This window comes from Brettanomyces nanus, chromosome 1 (assembly GCF_011074865.1).
Source record: "Brettanomyces nanus chromosome 1, complete sequence".
Lineage (NCBI taxonomy): Eukaryota > Fungi > Ascomycota > Pichiomycetes > Pichiales > Pichiaceae > Brettanomyces > Brettanomyces nanus.
Window position 1 is genome coordinate 904600 of NC_052374.1, and position 18034 is coordinate 922633.

The 18034-nt window shown below is 43.5% G+C and overlaps 9 protein-coding genes across 9 annotated transcripts; 7 read left to right on the forward strand and 2 right to left on the reverse strand.

Moving 5' to 3' along the window:
• Window positions 1–11: 11 nt before the first annotated feature.
• On the forward strand, window positions 12–1070 carry FOA43_000421 (uncharacterized protein; the record flags this gene model as incomplete). The annotated part of the gene is made up of 1 exon (XM_038920753.1): window positions 12–1070. The coding sequence occupies one exon, from the start codon at window positions 12–14 to the stop codon at window positions 1068–1070; it is 1059 nt and encodes a 352-aa protein (XP_038776681.1).
• An 18-nt stretch (window positions 1071–1088) lies between these two features.
• Window positions 1089–1565, reverse strand: FOA43_000422 (uncharacterized protein; the record flags this gene model as incomplete). Its single annotated transcript, XM_038920754.1, has 2 exons — window positions 1089–1440; window positions 1498–1565. 2 exons carry the CDS (start codon window positions 1563–1565, stop codon window positions 1089–1091), a joined length of 420 nt encoding a protein of 139 aa, XP_038776682.1.
• A 651-nt stretch (window positions 1566–2216) lies between these two features.
• FOA43_000423 (uncharacterized protein) lies at window positions 2217–5576 on the forward strand (the record flags this gene model as incomplete). Its single annotated transcript, XM_038920755.1, has 1 exon — window positions 2217–5576. One exon carries the CDS (start codon window positions 2217–2219, stop codon window positions 5574–5576), a length of 3360 nt encoding a protein of 1119 aa, XP_038776683.1.
• A 305-nt stretch (window positions 5577–5881) lies between these two features.
• FOA43_000424 (uncharacterized protein) lies at window positions 5882–8452 on the forward strand (the record flags this gene model as incomplete). The annotated part of the gene is made up of 1 exon (XM_038920756.1): window positions 5882–8452. One exon carries the CDS (start codon window positions 5882–5884, stop codon window positions 8450–8452), a length of 2571 nt encoding a protein of 856 aa, XP_038776684.1.
• Window positions 8453–8608: 156 nt separating this feature from the next.
• FOA43_000425 (uncharacterized protein) lies at window positions 8609–11166 on the forward strand (the record flags this gene model as incomplete). Its single annotated transcript, XM_038920757.1, has 2 exons — window positions 8609–8617; window positions 8683–11166. The coding sequence occupies 2 exons, from the start codon at window positions 8609–8611 to the stop codon at window positions 11164–11166; spliced, it is 2493 nt and encodes an 830-aa protein (XP_038776685.1).
• A 155-nt stretch (window positions 11167–11321) lies between these two features.
• CYP1_1 (heme binding) lies at window positions 11322–11861 on the forward strand (the record flags this gene model as incomplete). The annotated part of the gene is made up of 1 exon (XM_038920758.1): window positions 11322–11861. One exon carries the CDS (start codon window positions 11322–11324, stop codon window positions 11859–11861), a length of 540 nt encoding a protein of 179 aa, XP_038776686.1.
• A 1005-nt stretch (window positions 11862–12866) lies between these two features.
• FOA43_000427 (uncharacterized protein) lies at window positions 12867–14384 on the forward strand (the record flags this gene model as incomplete). Its single annotated transcript, XM_038920759.1, has 1 exon — window positions 12867–14384. The coding sequence occupies one exon, from the start codon at window positions 12867–12869 to the stop codon at window positions 14382–14384; it is 1518 nt and encodes a 505-aa protein (XP_038776687.1).
• A 1518-nt stretch (window positions 14385–15902) lies between these two features.
• On the forward strand, window positions 15903–16666 carry FOA43_000428 (uncharacterized protein; the record flags this gene model as incomplete). Its single annotated transcript, XM_038920760.1, has 2 exons — window positions 15903–15908; window positions 15962–16666. 2 exons carry the CDS (start codon window positions 15903–15905, stop codon window positions 16664–16666), a joined length of 711 nt encoding a protein of 236 aa, XP_038776688.1.
• A 60-nt stretch (window positions 16667–16726) lies between these two features.
• Window positions 16727–18034, reverse strand: FOA43_000429 (uncharacterized protein; the record flags this gene model as incomplete). Its single annotated transcript, XM_038920761.1, has 2 exons — window positions 16727–17894; window positions 18030–18034. 2 exons carry the CDS (start codon window positions 18032–18034, stop codon window positions 16727–16729), a joined length of 1173 nt encoding a protein of 390 aa, XP_038776689.1.

Genomic DNA, 18034 nt, shown 5'->3' on the forward strand with positions numbered 1-18034 from the left:
TTTGTTTTTAAATGGATGCAATTGCAGATAGAGCATTTGTGGATGTGCAAAGTGGTAAAGGAAACCTCCACAGGGTTGTGGATGAGACACCTTCCCTTCTCATAGTAATTCTCGATGTTAGTCCATTAGAGTGGAAGAAGTTGATGGATTCAGGCACTTTAGATTTCAAAAATGTTGTGTCTGCTTTACTTGTGATGCTCAACTCTCATATGGCTTTAAACAGTGGCAATAAAGTTGCTCTATATATAGCGAACAGCTATTTGCATGGTGCTGAGTTGGTATATCCATGGTTTGATGACCGGGACGATAGTAGTGACGGTAGCGAACAGAATAGTAAGAGGCGCAGAATGAATGCTGACAATATCTTGAAAGCTTCTGGAATATACAGGCAGTTTCGAATCGTCGATGAGAGTATCGTGGATAAGTTGGATAGCCTTATAAAAGAGGAGCCGAGCAAGTTAAAGAGTATGGTGAATAAAGGAAACACACATATCAAGGGAACTCTATCTGGGGCTCTTTCACAGGCTTTAAGTTACATAAATCGGCTGCAGAAATCAGACGAGCATTCAGGTTTAAAGGCCCGAGTGCTGTGTATCAGTGTCAGTGGAGACTCTGCTCTTCCCTACGTTTCTATCATGAACTCGATATTTGCAGCACAGAAGATGAAGATTTCTGTTGATGTGTGTAAGCTTGGACCCGACTCAACGTTCTTGCAGCAGGCCTCGGACGCTACAAATGGCGTTTATATACATATTAACAATCCGGATGGGTTGATTCAGTATCTTTCGACAGCACTATTCATTGATCCACTGCTTCGACCCATTGTGGTTCTGCCTACAAACACTTCCATTGACTTCAGAGCATCATGTTTCATTACGAATAAGTTGGTTGACGTGGGCTACGTATGCTCTGTGTGTTTGTGTATTTTAAGTGTTATCCCTGACGATGAAAGGTGTCCTACATGTCATTCCAAGTTCGATCACAACTTAATAACGAGGCTAAAGAGGAAGCCAAAGGTTTTGCCTTTAAAAATGGGTAATAAGAGGAAAAAGCGGGTAGTAGATAAGTAGTGTATATTAGAAGTATATCTAGTTAGATCCGGTGGCAGCAGTAACCGTAGCGGCAGTGGCAGTGGCAGTGGCAGTGGCAGCAGCAGCAGCATTAATAGCCTGCATGTTAACAGCAGGGTTCATCTGAGGAAATAATATATCTAAATAACTAGTGGTCACTGCAACGAATGCGAATACCACCTTCAATATGGCAGGCTGCGACTGATCTGAAGGATCTTTAATTAGAGGATCGTTCAAATAAGACTGCACAGCAATAAACAATGCAGACCATGAGAGAGCCTTGTTTCTCATGAACATAGCCACCATGGGGAAGTTAGAGGCAGCAAAGTCTGATGCCTTTGTACTCTTATCCAATGGAGTGTGGACGTAACTTTGTATGCAGTTAGTATATCCGGTAAATGATTTACGTCATGTGCTGAATACTCACGGTTTGACAAGATTTTCTCTAATAAGTTCTTTACCCATTTTATTTCTGTTTGTAAGGTAAATGGACATGGAGGGAGGGAGATGTTGAAAATAGACGTCCAGACGAATTTAATTGAGTGGTGTAGAGATTCTTCCATGCAGTGGAGGGGAGGGGGAGGAAGGAAGAAGTTGAAGCCGCATGCATACTCATAGATCGCCCGGTGACTTCCACGGCGATATGCCACGGTACCCTGCAGTCCTTCCGGTCGTGCCCACCCCAAATCTCTCGTTGCTCCGCTTTCCACCCCGCCGCCCACATATCTCGTATGACGTACTGGGCTCGCTCCCCTTGAAACCTATTTAAACAACCGTTAATTCGCTCCTTTTCATTTGATACCGATTACGCTTACTTAAGCTGTACGACGTTCATACCCCCTCTCCGCTCTGTCTACAAGCTTCTTGCTCGTATATACTCTCCAAGAACAGGCTCGCGAATCTCAGTTATCTCAACGCTGGGAAAAAAATTTTGGCTCTAATAAGACCAAACAAACTTCTCTTAACTGAAAAAAAAGGGGACTTAGGCCAACTTGTTTACCTCTGTTTTGCCGTGGCGCCCTTACTAACTAGCGCATAAGCATAAGCAAAAGCATAAGCATAAGCATAAGCATAAGCATAAACATAAGCATAAGCTTAAGCATTTGTCGTGTTCATCTATTCATTTCCTTTTTTATATTTATTATAATGATCTTCACTGAAGCTCCCGCATATCTTGCCAAGCTTTGTGCCAACAGACCTATTCATTTCATCGTGGCAACTCTTCTTGTTGCTTCCATCTCTTATTTGACTATATTTGACCATTATTTAGCCAGAATCAATTCTTTGGGTGGTGATTCCTTGACCTTCTATCATTCTCCTCTTGCCGATGATGCTCAATGGGACATTGTTGCCAATCTGACCGAGTTCGAAATTAATGCCGCTTCCAAGTTGGCTACTGCTTACGATAACGATGTGGCTACCACTTTCTCCTCCGAAGTTTCTGACTCTTCTTTCTCTGACTTGGCCTTCAACTCTACTCCTCACTGGGCTCTTACTCCAATCATATTTAGAGCCCATTCTCATGCTATTCCTTTTCCTTCTAACGATTCTCATTTTATCTCTGGTCCTGATGATGATGAAAAATTTTATCTTACCGAGTATTCTCATCAAATTCCTCTTCCCCCATCTTTCACAAACGCAGAAGGCGACGTCTTTAAGCTTAGAAAAAGCAACAGGCTAGGTCGTTACTATGAGTATATCAGAAACTTGGCCAATACTCTAAGGAGTTCTGCTAAGGGTGCTGAACCTTTGGACCTTCTCATGGTGGCTCTTGCTTACGCAGCAATGATCTTCATCATTATCCAACTTTTCTATGAGATGCGTACCACTGGTTCTAAGTTTTGGTTGGCCTTTGGCTCACTCCTTTCTTCGGTTATAGCCTTCTTATTTGCCATTGTGTTAACGTCTGAGGTTTTCGGTATTCATTTACCACTCTCTTCTCTCACCGAAGGTATTCCATTTCTTGTGGCATCCATGGGTTTCCGTCATAAGATTGCCTATACTGTTCCTGCCATGGAGGCCATTCGTAAAGAGCCAACCCGTGATATCTCAGATACCATGTGGGAAGTCGTTTTGAAGAAGACTGCTGCTCCTTTGGCTAAGCAAGAGCTTATAACGGCTGCTTGTTTCCTTGGTATCGCATTGTTCACTTCAAACATGCCTGGTTTGAGAAATTTCTGTGTCTTTACTGCCGTTCTGATGGTTTGCGATCTTTTCATTACCTTCACCTTCTATTCTGCCGTTATTTCTCTGAAGGCCCAGATCAATATTGTTCACAGACAGGTCGCACTTACTGAAGCCTTGGAAGAAGAAGGTGTCAGTGAGGAGGTGGCACATTCTGTGGCTGCTACTGGTTTGGCCTCTTCTGCTTATCAGCCACTTTTCAAGCACGATAAAAATGTCTGGGCTTTCAAAGTTGTTACTATTGCGGGATTTTTAGTTCTTCATCTCTTTGCTTTAGGTACCTCCTGGTTGTACGACGATTTCAGTGACTACACACCGTCGGCCGCACTGTTGAGCTATGCTATCGGTGGTCATCTATCTGGAAGGGTTTCCGAGAAAATTCCATTGGGCATCCAAGGTACTTTGGTTACTCTGATGCCAACTAAGGTTTACAGAAGAGTCACTTTACTCACTCAGGTCGAGGATGTTGTTTTTGATTCTCTTAGCAGATTTTCTCAGGCAATTAGAGATCCCTACATTTCTAAATTTATTGTTTTGGTCGCTGGTATCTCTTTTGCCATCAATGTCTATTTGCTAAATGTCGCTAGAAATCATCTGTTCAAACATTCTGACTCTGTTATATCTGAAAAGATCTCTAAGAAGAAAAGAACTGATGTTAAGTCCAGAGGCGAAGCTTCCACTTCTCATGCAGGCAAGAAAGCTGCTGTTGTTACTGCTCCTGCTTCTTCGGTGACTTCTTCTGCTCCTGTCTCTGCTCCTGTGCCTGCCAATTCCACTTTTGATAACGTAAAGGACCATCAGATTGTATCAGATAGTGCTAGTTCTTCTGAGGAGTCCGTCAATGACGAAAGTGTTCGTCCATTGGATGAATTGGTTTCCATCTTTAAAGAAGGTAGACTAAGAGACGAGTGCAACGATGCTGAAGTGTGCGAACTTGCCACCAATGGTAAAATGCCTTTGTATGCGCTTGAAAAACAACTCGGTGACAGTGCAAGGGCCGTTGTTGTTCGTAGAAAGGCTATCGCTAAGCTGGCGAACGCTCCTGTTTTGAATACTGATCGGTTACCATGGAAGGGTTATGATTATGACCGAGTGTTTGGTGCCTGTTGTGAAAACGTTATCGGATATATGCCTCTACCTGTTGGTGTAGCTGGTCCTCTTATTATTGACGGTGTTCCATACCATATTCCAATGGCTACTACTGAAGGATGTCTTATTGCTTCGACCATGCGTGGTTGTAAAGCTCTTAATGCCGGAGGTGGAGTTGAAACTGTGCTTACTGCTGATGGTATGACTCGTGGTCCTTGTGTAAGATTCTCGTCCTTGAGTAGGGCCGGAGCAGCCAAGAGATGGCTGGACTCTGAAGATGGACAGAAAACTATCAAGAGTGCTTTTAACTCGACTTCTCGATTTGCTAGGTTGCAGCATGCTAAGACTGCTTTGGCCGGTAAATTGTTGTTTATCCGATTCAAAACCTCTACAGGTGATGCTATGGGTATGAACATGATTTCAAAGGGAGTTGAATATGCATTGAAATATATGCAAGAAAAGTGTGGTTTTGAGGATATGGATGTTGTGTCTCTTTCTGGTAACTATTGTACCGATAAGAAACCCGCAGCCATCAACTGGATTGAGGGAAGAGGCAAGAGTGTTGTTGCATCTGCTATTGTTCCTGCTGAAATTATTAAGAAGGTTCTGAAGTCGGATGTAGATGCGTTGGTTAAGCTGAATATTGATAAAAACCTTATTGGATCTGCAATGGCTGGATCTATTGGTGGTTGTAATGCGCAGGCTGCCAATTTAGTTACCGCTGTTTACCTTGCTACGGGTCAGGATCCTGCACAGAATGTGGAGAGTTCGAACTGTATTACTTTGATGGAAAAGAGACCGGATGGAGATCTAGAGATCTCTGTCTCTATGCCTTCTATTGAGGTTGGTACTATTGGAGGTGGAACGATATTGGAGCCACAGGCAGCCATGCTTGACATGCTTGGTGTGCGTGGACCAAATCCTACACATCCGGGAGCTAATGCCAGACAGTTAGCCAAGATTGTTGCTGCTGCCGTTCTTGCTGCTGAGTTATCGTTGTGCTGTGCATTGGCAGCGGGTCATTTGGTCCGTGCGCACATGCAGCACAATAGAAATTCGAAGAAGCCTGTTGAAAAGCCTGTTGAAAAGCCTGTTGAAAAGCCCGCTGAGAAACCAGCTGAGAAACCAGCTGGAGACCATTCCGAGAACCTTACTAAGAAGTCCGCTGAGCAACCACCGAAGGAGGATATGCAGAGATTGAAAGATGGATCTAAGATCTGTATCCGATCTTAGTAGTTGTTCTGTCGACTTACCGACTATTCATTTTTTTTGCTAGAACAGAATGAGTGGACTGGATATGCTGTGTGCCGCATTAATTTGTGTCATACTGAGCAGTTGCTTCCTTCTACTTTTATAACTATAACTATAAGTGTAACTTAGCAGTAGTCACTCGGTTCGGAGTTACCCTTGATGTGAAGGGCTGTGCAGGTTTTCAGAGATTACGTAATCCTTGAGGCAACTTTATTTTTGACGAAGTTGAAGATGAGCAGAAGAAGAAAAATAGTGAGCAGATGAAAAGACACCTGTTTTTTTCTACAATGTCGATTGAACCAAGTGACTGCAAGAATTCGGGTCTCCGACTTTCCGGTAGGATTCTCAACTGCGTAACTCAGTTGCCCAGTGAGATTTACCGTACTAAAACAGGGGAATGGGAGGTGAAGCACATAAGGGGGTCTTCAGCCTTGTATGCCAGTAATATGTTTCTTTCCAAGCATACAAAGTGGGAAACACATCTGATTGGATGGACAGGGGAGTTGTTTGAGGCAGATGAGATGGTCCCTAGATCGATTCCTGCGTCACAGAAGATTGAGAATGATCCTTTGTATCTCAGTGAAGAGGACAAGCGAGATGTTACCGAGAAAATAAGGACAATGAACGGGAATAAGAATATTCATCCTATTTGGTTACTTCGTAAGGACCAGGATCGGTGGCGGCAGTATGCAGAAAACGTGATCTGGCCGCTCTTTCACTATCTTTTGAACGAGCCAAGTGACGGTAGACAGGAGTCTCAGTGGTGGTATGATTACGTCAAGTTCAACGAGGCTTACGCTGCTAAAGTGAAACAGTTGTATAAACCTGGTGATATTGTGTGGATTCATGATTATTATTTGCTTTTACTCCCGCAAATATTGCGTATGGAGCTTCCTGAGGCATACATCTGTCACTTTTTGCACGTTCCGTTTCCTTCTTCGGAGTATTTCCGATGTTTATCCAAGCGTAAAATCATATTGGATGGTCTGTTGGGTGCCAATCAGTTGGGATTCCAGAGTTATTCGTTTTCCAGACATTTTCTCAGCTGTTGCACTCGATTATTGGGCTATGATGTTACTCCTACCTTTGTCTATGTACATTCTTCACAGGTTAGGGTCGACACTTTCCCGCTGGGTATTGACGTCACCGCTTTGGAGAAGGACGTTTTTTCCAAGGAAGTCAATGCCAAAGTCACTGCATTGCATGAATTAACCGGTGGTAGGCAACTTATCGTCGGTAGAGACCGACTAGACACGGTGCGTGGTGTGGAGCAGAAGTTGTTGGCTTTTGACCAGTTCCTCGAACTGTATCCTGAATGGATAGGTCGTGTTGTTTTGATTCAAGTTTCTTTCATACCATCATATCATAGTAGCAGGCTGGTCAAGCGAGTTTCTGAACTGGTGGCACATATTAACGGCCGCTATGGAACTTTAGAATATACTCCTGTGCTCCATTACAATATGAGGGTTCCTAAGGCTGAATATTTGGCGTTGCTGCGTGCTGCTGATCTTTGTTTGGTCACATCCATTAGAGATGGCATGAATACTACCGCTTTAGAGTATGTTGTTTGTCAAAGAACTCAAGGTCATCCGTTGATTCTTTCGGAGTTCTCGGGTGCTGCATCGATTCTTCCTGATGCAATCCAGATCAATCCATGGGATACAGTGGGCGTTTCAAGAGCGTTAAATGAGTGTTTGTTGCTTTCTGCACCAACGAAACAGGCCACAGAAACTAAGCTATACAAGTCTGTGGTTTCTCATACCGTCCAGGATTGGACTTGTAAGATATTATCATCACTTTTGGAGTTTCTCACTCCTTCGAATGGTAGTGATGGAAACCAACGATTTTCTCGTAATGGAATCACACCTTATTTAAATAAGCCAAAACTTCTGAAGTGTTACGAGGTCGCTCAGAAAAGGTTATTTCTATTTGATTACGATGGAACCCTAACACCCATTGTGAGAGATCCTGCAGCAGCTATTCCTTCTGCAAGATTGCTGGGATTGTTGAAGGATTTGGTTGCTGATAAGAGAAACGAGGTCTGGATCATTTCCGGAAGGGACGAGGCATTTTTGGAGAAATGGTTTGCGAGAGAGGTGCCAGAGTTGGGGCTTAGTGCAGAGCACGGATGTTTTCTGAAGAATCCGAATACCCCAGAGTGGACTAATCTAGCTGCATCTGTGGATATGAACTGGCAGAAACGAGTCGAGGAAGTTTTCCAGTACTATACCGAACGGACGTCCGGTTCTTTCATAGAGAAAAAGAAAGTGGCACTCACGTGGCATTACAGGAAATCTGACCCTGAATTGGGAGCATATCAAGGAGAACAATGTCGTAAGCAGCTTGAAGAAGAGATATGTTCACAGTATGACGTTGAAGTGATGCCTGGTAAGGCTAATGTTGAAGTCAGGCCTCGTTTTGTCAATAAGGGAGAGATGGTGAGACGAATAGTGTTATGCTCAGACCCTGTGAAACAGGTAGTGCGTAAGCATGGTGAACGTCCAGACTTTGTTCTTTGTTTGGGCGATGATACGACGGATGAAGACATGTTTAAGACTTTGAACAGCATTGAGAAGCACTGGCAGATGCAAGGAGTGACTAAAAACGCGACTGGCGACGACTATGGGTTGTTCCCTGTCACAGTGGGACCTGCCAACAAGCAGACTGTTGCAAAAGCATACCTCAGTGACCCTCAACAGGTTCTGGATACCATTGGCTTACTACTTGGTCAGGTCTCGTTGTTCGATACTGCCGGATCGGTCGACTTGGATGATCGTGGTCACTTGAAGAACTCGGAGAGCGCTTTGAAGAGTGCTCAGAACCGAAAGGAGTACCAGAAGAAGGCTGCAAAGAAGTAGGCGGTTGCCACGTATCGTTGACAGGTTGGCTTTATTCATTGTGTACCATCTTTCTTTATATAATATAGACAATCTCTGTCCGGTGTAGAGGTGTTTATGTATGGTGTAAGGTTGCATATATTGCTGATTAGATAGATATGGGGTTCAAATGATATTATGCCTTACGTTATCTATCTGTTCACAGGCGTTTCGTCATAACTTTCTAATAAGCAGACTTTTCAATGCCAGAGTCGTCGCCTTCAGATTCTGCGGAAATATCGTCCACACAAAGTGCGCCGGCAGGACTTACGCCATTTCCGGGAAGTACGGGGCAAACATCAGTAGAGACGGATGAAGAGTTTACTTATCATGATTATCCTCAGCAGCATCGCAAAAGCAGCCACGTTCGGAAAACTTTACACCCTAACGTCGGATATTATGGGTCTCTGGGAGAGCGTAACTCATTCTTAGCATCTCGTTCCACCTCAATTACCGAATCAATTGCAAACAGCGTGATTAGCGTCACTCAGATGACCCTTAGGCAGATGAGAAGGCAGAGATTCCTAACCGTTTGCATATTTGGAGTTATCTTCATGCTCCTTTTCAAGCTGATCTTTATGCCGCGCACATCGTTGGATAGAGATCTCCGACGGCTCCACGGCGAATATCTCACCTTAGATGATTGCTCGCGGCTGTTTCTCACCCACCTCACGTTGAAGAACGATATCCGCCGCTACATGAAGTGCTATTCAGAGGAAATTCATACTACAGGCGATAATTATGAGGCCACCGTCGAACTATTCAGGGAATTCCCGACATTTAAGACGTCTACGGAAAAGTATGAAGCATGGTTTAGTCGACCTCAGGAGTCATGGCTACGGGTCTTATCTGCCGATAATAAGGTGATATATGACGCAAACTTACAAGAGACCGAGTTGATGTCATTTTATCCATACAGTGCCAGCGGGAAAATGAGGGCCAAGTACGTTTATGCGAATTATGGCAGTGTGGGGGATTTCCAACAGTTGAACGCGTCGGGAATCCCTGTGGAAGACCGGATCGTTATTTTGCGCAATGGCAATTTACATCCAAGTATCAAGATTCAGAACGCCCAGCGGGTGCATGTCGCGGGTGCGGTAATATACTCCGATCCCTATGATGACGGCAAATACGTAGAGAGCCATGGATATGCAGCCTTTCCCGACGGATTTGCAAGAAATCACCATGCCATACAGAAGGACACCCTTAGTCGAATACTTGAGCAGCCCGGGGATCCGACAACTCCTGGCTGGTCGTCGACACTTTTCTCAAAACGTGTGAAGCCAGAGACAATCCCAACAATTCCCGTTTTGCCAATAAGTTTTGCAGCCATTCAGCCCATACTGGACTCTTTATCCAATGGGGCGGATTTAGGCTGGAAAGGAGATTATGCGAACTTCAGCTACTCCGCCAGCGTATCCGAGAACACACTGGAATTAGGCAGTACAGTTCAGTTCAAGATCAAGCCCATCTATAATATCATCACGGAGATCAAGGGAATCATAAGAGACGAAGTTATCTATGTAGGAGCGTCACGTGACATTGTTGGGGGAATTGGAGGAGCTTCGAGTGGGTTTTCGGAACTGTTAGAACTGGCGAGAGGATTCAACGAGCTTGCCAAGAAGGGCTGGAAGCCACTACGAACGATCAAGTTAATCAGCTGGGATGGATCGGCAGCGGGGCTGCTTGGATCGACTGAGTTTGGTGAGTTCTACGAGGGAAAGCTTCGGAAGAATGCCGTGGTGTACGTGAATTTGGATGGAGTTAAAGGATCGCGACTTTTGGTTGAGTCGAACCCATTGTATGGTCAACTTTTGGTTAAGAGCATGAAGGAGATCCTAGTGGACGACGATACGACTCTGTGGGAGTATTACATCGATCGGCACCAGCATAATGGGTCGGAAATCGACTTGATTAGCCAACGGTCTGGTGATTACTCCGTTTTTCAGTGCTTTGTCGGTGTTCCGTCCATCAACATCGGGTTTTCCAACGTCAAAGACAAAGACCCGGTTCCCTACACTAACTCCAAATACGACTCCGAAGACTGGCAGCTATTGCTAGACAGGAAGCTTCGGTACCACAACTTGGTGGCCCAATTCGCTGGTTTATTTGTCCTGCAAATAAGTGAAAGAGAGATAATCGATGTCGGAACAGGTGATTATATGTCACGTATACAGCAAAGGTTTGATGTCCTCTCTTCCCGTGTCCCGAGCGGGTGGAAGCATAAGAAGATGAAGATTAGAGGACAGAAAGATGGCCGTAATGTTGGTGAGGAGATAGAGCGACTCGATGAATTGTTGAGTGAGATCGTGGCGATCGCAAAGAACTTCGATGATCATTTAGTATGGCTACAGCGACAAATCCTTCAAGATTATCCATGGTTCAAGATGTACGTGAAGATCAAGATAGCATTTCAGATTAAGATTGCTAGTGCTAAAATTAAGGCTTTAGACAAGTTGTTTGTTGCGCCGGAGAAGTATACGAACGTCGACGTGGATGGGCAGAGAGAAGGACTATTGAAGGGTCGAAAATGGTTTCGGCACTTGATATTTGCACCAGACAGAGTCAGCGGTTATCGATTGGAGGTTCTTCCTGGCTTCACAGAGGCGTTGCAAAATGGAGAGTATGGTTTCTTCGAAAGGAATATACAGGCTTTTGGAGAGGCCTTAGAGAAAGTGTACTCGAAGTTGAGGTAGTAGTTGGAAATCGCGTCGCAAGTCGCGTCTCCTTGTCGGAAATTGTGTCGGTCGTAAATTCGCTCGCACATTCGCATGTTCGCATATTCTATACCAATTGCAAAATTTTTTTAGTTCTTTCTTGTTACTAGACACTCGTAGTAAGAATAATAACCATGTTTAACATCAGCAAGAGAGCCTTCTCGACCTCATCAATTAATCTTACCAAGTGTTTCTTTGACGTCACAATTGGTGGCAAGAAACAGCCAAGAATCGTCTTTGATTTGTTCGATAAAGAGCTCCCAAAGACGGCGGAAAATTTCAGAGCGCTATGTACAGGCGAGAAAGGTTTTGGCTATAAAAACTCTATCTTTCACAGAGTTATCCCACAATTCATGCTACAAGGTGGTGATATTACCCATTTCAACGGTTACGGCGGCAAATCCATTTATGGTGACCATTTCGATGACGAAGGTTTTCCCTTCAAGCATACCAAACCCGGTATGCTCTCCATGGCCAATGCAGGCCCAAATAGTAATGGCTCTCAGTTTTTCATCACGACTATTCCATGTCCTTGGTTGGACGGACATCACGTGGTGTTTGGAGAGGTGAGCGACGGGTATGATACTGTCAAAACCATTGAAGGTGTCGGCTCCTCGTCTGGCAAAGTCAGCCAGGAGGTTCGAGTCGAAGACTGCGGTGAGTTGAAGGAGTAGAGAGACAGCGAAGTACGGAAGCTTCCTTTATGAATAAATCGTATATATAAATAAATGTTATGTTATGCTAAGTTATGCACAACTGGTGAGAGTACAATGAACTCGTCTTTGTCGCGTAGATCCACGTCCCTACCAAAGTTATGCGCCGCCGTTATGAGATCCAACCTAAGGTTATCTTCACTTAGGGCGGTGCCACTACTTTTTCCGATGTATTGTACCAAGTCATCGTATCGGAAAAAAAAAATGAGTCTGTCGGAACTCTTGCCCTGTCTGTATTTTTTGGTGGGGCCAAAGTGTTCGACGGTGATTTCAAAGGATATAATGTAAACCCCAGATTATATGGCGTAACAATGGCAAGGAAAAGTCCGAAGTGTAATCCCAACTCCACCACAAGCTATGTTAACGCACGTTGAAAAGTCTGCGGGTCATCCATTCTGTGAGGGAAATAGTTCGCGGGTATTTCTTTCTTTTTGCGGATAAAATCGATCTTTGCCGGTAGTCCTTGCGGACTAACCGTTATATTGAGTCCTTTGTTTCCTTCTGCTCATTCATTAATCATCTTGAAAACAAAATAAGCATCTATAAAGTACAACCCTTGCGATCAGCTCGGCCCCCTGAATGATTTGTGCTACCCTGCCTTGTCGGCTAACATATTCATCGTATATCAGTTGTTCTATAGTTGTCCCAACTGCAAGTTGATGTGGCCTATATGATCTGGGAACGTGGGCCCTGAACCTTCCCAAGCTCTAGTATGTTCGATCTTCTTTTGAGGCGGTAACTCTCCAGAATAATGGAGTGATTCAAAGCAGCACCATAGATGGAGTTTTCATCCCGCAGACTTTGTGGAAGCCGTGCGGGAGGTTTTACACCAGTTTCGCTCAGCGCGTTACAAATTTCCGCCGCTTCTTTCTTTTTCTTCTTCCGATTTTTCTTTCCTATTTATACCCGACATAATCTTAGCCGTCTAAACTATCAAAGATGAAGCCTAATCTCATTACTTCTCCAATGTTCATTAACCCGTTAGGCCTAACAAATACGGCCACGGCAACCGTGTCGTCAAAGTTCTTGACTTCTCTAACTAAAATATTTGCTGCCAATCTAACAAAATTTCCTCCTAGAGTGGCCGTTGCATTAAGTGGTGGTGCAGATTCTATGGCTCTCCTAAATTTGTTAGTAAAGATTAAAATGAAGAAGCTTAACGATCTAAAAATTGATGCCATCACCGTTAATCACAACATACGACCAGAAAGTACGGATGAGGTCGACCAATTAAGTAAGCTGATATCTCATTTGCCAATTACTCATCATGTTCTGGAGATTAAGCAGAAAATTGATCCGAAACAGATGGAAAGAACCGCCCGTGAGCTTCGCTACCAGCTCATGCTAGGTGCTTGCGAGAAGCTGGGTATTAGTGATCTCTTTATGGGCCATCACCGAGATGACCAGTTGGAGACGTTCATGATGCGCATGCAGAGTAATTCCACGTTGTTTGGTCTTCGGTCTATGACACCAGTCAGCCGATTCCCAATGGTTTCTCCGACACTCGACTTGAAAGTTATTCGCCCGCTTTTAGAGGTGGACAAAAAGGAGATTTTGCAATTTTGTAAGGAGAACGAACTTGTATGGTTCGAGGACTCTACAAACTTTATGCCCGAACTTACCAGGCGGAACTACTACCGTTACTTGTTGAAGGATGAAAAAAAGAGACTTCCTCCAGTACTTCATAAGGCCCGTCTCCTAGACTCTCTTGCCAGAATTGAGAAATTCAATAGCCGTGTCGAGCGGGAAATAGCATTGATGGACAGGTCGCTGACGAAGAATGGTTCTGTCAAATTCGATCCCGAGACCATCTCGCTTAACTTGAAGATTCCAAAAGATATGTTTTCTCGTTTCAGCTTTGTCACTCTGGACAGATATCTATTCCTTAAGTTGTATCAGGTTTCTCCTTCAAAGAACTTTTTCCATGAATTTACAAAGGTCGATAACAAGTATTCTGCATTCACTGAGAATCCTTCCAACAAGAAGAAGAATTCGTTAATGCAGGACATCAATACTGGTCACAAACCAAATAGATTCACAGTCCTTAACTGTCAATTTGAGGTGACGAAAACAGATAAATTCATCGAGATTTCTGTTTGTCGTGCAAACGAAAATACCCATCAAGGTTATAACGTTATGCCATTCTCGATGAAGGAGGGTTTCTCCAACTGGATCTATTTTGATAATCGTGTGTTTTTCCGTTTTTTCAACAAATCCATGTCCAATAATGGTGACTATCGTTTAGAGGTCTACAAAGATAGTGAGCATTTGGACTTGTTAAAACAGGGGTTTGCCAAGTATCTTGATTTCAAAAGGTTACTCAACAACTATAATCTACCTGTGTTAATCAAAGCAGGTCAGAATGATGAGCCAGATAAGATTGTTTGTTTCCCTACGATTAGCAGATATGCTGATGGTTTCAATAAGGACAATTTGAGTGTTGACGCTGAACTTAAAAGGGATCTGGTTCAAGAGGACGAATGAATCATGTCTGTTGACTTTTCTACCTTTGCATCACTTGTGTATAGTAATATTATTATGATTTCATGAAGCTGTATTGTATTGGGGATGTGGACGAATGGTGGTAGAGTAGTAGCTTAATGTATAAAGTATTTTGCTTAACAGAGAGGTGTGAGTTGTCGGCATCGTATACTGACGAGCAGATTCCCACGTAGGTGTTATCAGATCTGAACGCGTTATGCTTTGGCTTCCGGTTAGTTAGCCTCAAATGGTATGCGCATCACCAGAGGTGTGTATTATGGCTTAGATCATCGATACGAAATACCAAACAGCAAATTTAAGAAATAGTGCCGGACGATCTCTGCACTACGGCTCTTTAATAATACCATTTTCGCCGTGGTTGCGATATATTCAGTTCCAAGTTTACATTTCAAGTCCCATATGTATGCTAGCTCATACCAATCGGGTAACCTCAAACGAGGATCGCCAAAAGAAGATCAAAAAGAAACAAGGATAAAAAATAAAAAGTGATCCTAAGTTGCCCTTTCCAGAGTCCTTGCATATCACATATAGTTGGATTCAAAAGAAATGATAACCCGCTGTACGCGAGCACGCGCCAGCGTTCAACGATCCACTTTAAAAGATTGAAAGAAGAATTTCCTGATGCGATCTCTTCGCCTCCCGTGACGACCGCAGTTTTGCGGGGAACAATAAACATCTGCGGAGCTTTCTGCGGGGTGGAACCAGTTTCGCTTTAGGGGTCTTGCAATCCGTCCCTCACAGGGGATTTTTATATTGCTTCTTGTATTTCTTGTCCTTAATACCTCTCATTCTTCTTTTCTTACATCCATTATCTTCATTACATCTTCTCACTGTTGTTAGACTACATTTTCTCATTGTTGCTACGTTCAGAAAACAACTTTTCAGAAAGAGGTCTTGTTCTCGATTCTTTTGATCGTCGATATCGTGAACCGGCTTATTTCGGTTATTTGAAATCCAAAATAGTTGTTATATGTTTCTTTGTTTCCATGAGACTACCGACGAGATCAACCAAGAATAAAGGAACTAAGGTTCCTTCTCTTCCTTCCTCTCCTGCACCTCCATCCTACAATGAACTTTTTCCCTTCAAGGAGCATCGGAAGACTTTGAAAGGCAGCTCAGGCCCCCCTCCTCCCCATTACTCACCCTCTGTGAGACACATATCTGTCTGTTACTGTCTTCGTGAATCTGCAGAAATTTTGACCGGACGACGTGAACCATTTGTTCCTGCTATTTTGTCTATAGAGTCCACAACCCTGTCTCTCTATCAGATTGAAGGTGAAATAGGAAGACGTGTATCATATTTTTTTGACAGATTGAAGTCTGAGGGTGTTGATCCTCAACTCAACCTTAAGAGTAATCTTTCTCGACAACAGCAAAAGCAGCAAGAACAGCAACTTATAGACCTGAGCGTGGGGCCTTACTCTATGACTAGATCCTATTCGTCGTCTATTTCCTCTACTTTGTTGTGCTCGACTCATTCAAGGGTGTCCCATATGAGCCATGTTAGTAAGTTTTTAGACCGGATCAGAAGTAAAAAATCGGTCTCAGACAGTGACAAGATAGACCACTCACAATCTCTTGATGATTCGATAGCTAGACGTCTTTTCAACTATAGACCGTCAATGAGCGATGTCACAAACACAACGTTTAACAAGACAGAGAGTATGATGGAGCTTTTAAAATGCAATTCCTCGACCCTTATTGGTTCATGGTCACTCCAAGAACTTTCCAAATTTGGAAATGCTTGTGATTACCATGAAAAGCCATTCACCTTACGTATTGTTTTTCCTACAGATCAGTTTGTGATTGTGTGTTCTAATCCTTCTATCTTTGTTCAGACTTTTTACAGGTTGAATATTGCACATGAGATTTCTTTAGATTTGGACCTCCGTCTTACCATGCCCATAGATTATTGTATTCCAAGAAGAAGAAATAGAGGTCGGAGATCTACCGTAGAGTCCGCTGTGACCGTGGCTTTACCTGAGTTCGAGGAGGATGAAGAGGCAATTGGGTCAACAGAAACGGAGGAACTTATTTCTATATCGTCAGATTCTGGTTTAGGTCCTGCCTCTTCTCCAACCTCTTCTGAATCGATATTCTCCACAGTTGAAAGAATGGGTACTGGCGGCACTACCTTAGCCAGAGAAGGTCAATATGAAAAAGCTGCCGCGTCTCCAGAACTAGGTGTAAGCTTGTATCAGGAGCTGGTCTTCTCGATTAAATGCATCAAGAATTGCCGCAACAGAACGGTCGCTTTTCTCTAGTCATATACTATTCCTTGAAAAGGTATGTTTATATTTCTTTCCTTTTATTATTAGTTTACATCAGTTTGTGACCAAGTTTAGATATTCACGGTAGTTATCATTAAGGGTCTGAAGCGACACTCGCGAATCGAGATCATATATCTGTTCTAACGTAGAACTGAGAAGCTCCGTGTGTCTGTCTAGAGAACCCGTCTTTCTACTGACCAATAATTCATAACGGTCTTCTCCATCCTCCTCTTTCTGAGGCCAATACAATGCATCCAAACCCAAGTCGGTTTCTAGTAGAAGATTTTTGGGAGTCAAGTGTCCGCTCTTGAGACTCTCATCTAAGCGGTTTCTGTATCTTTTGAGATTCAAGACGCTGCTAATACTAAACTTGATTCCAGGAAACATCCGAGTATACATTCTGGTTTGTTCGATGGAACCTGAATAGGAGTGCAAGTCTATGGATGAGAACCTATAGCCGTTGTTGGTGGAGGTATCATCTATGAACACTTTCTTCAACAAGTCGAAGAGCTTACCGTGGTTTCCCACACAATGAAGGCTGACAGGTCTTCTGAATCGTTTAGCCAGATCAAGAAAGGCCTCAACCACGCGGATCTGGTGGTCCATATCTGTGCGGAACGGCGACCATTTGTGTCTTAATTCCTGTTCTTGGGGATTTTTCGTTCTCAAAAAAGGGTCGTCTATCCATTCCAGGCATTGTTCCGAACCCAAATAGCCGCACATGGGTAATCTAAATGATTTGTCTATACCGATTTCACCTATTCCCGCCAGCGGATTCTCCTGCAATAGCGCTTCAACCTCTTTTAGATAATCAAAAATATAAATAGGAACCGGTAATGCTTCGAGTAGTTGGTCAGAAATATCCTTGTGCGGTAGAAGTATTGAGCTGTAGTGAAGTCTTTTGACCTGTGTGGAACTGAGAGGTGCGTTCTCATCCTTGGAGTAGTCCACGAAAGTGTAAAGGTGACAAAACCAAGGATGCACACCATAATTTGGATTCACAAACCCTGGAAATTCCTTTGAAAGCTCATGCACTAGTTTATAGTCGATGAAGTTAGTCGACATCATATTTAAGCATGGGTATTTGAATATAAAGCCATCACTTGGCTCCTGCAATAATTTCTTTTGAAGCTCTTCTTTCAACGTAGAAAATCGTTGCTTCGTTACCACGGGGGAAAGATGGCAGTGCGCATCGAAAAGATTGCCAGTGTTCTTGGTATAGCTAGACATGGCTATTACAATCAAGCAAACATGAAGTTTGCTCACTGGTTGGATTTATCTATACGGTGCACCGCCTGAATTTTCACAGATGTTCTCGGAGGTATTTCCCGTTTGCGTAATTCCTCTTGCGGGAGACTTCAT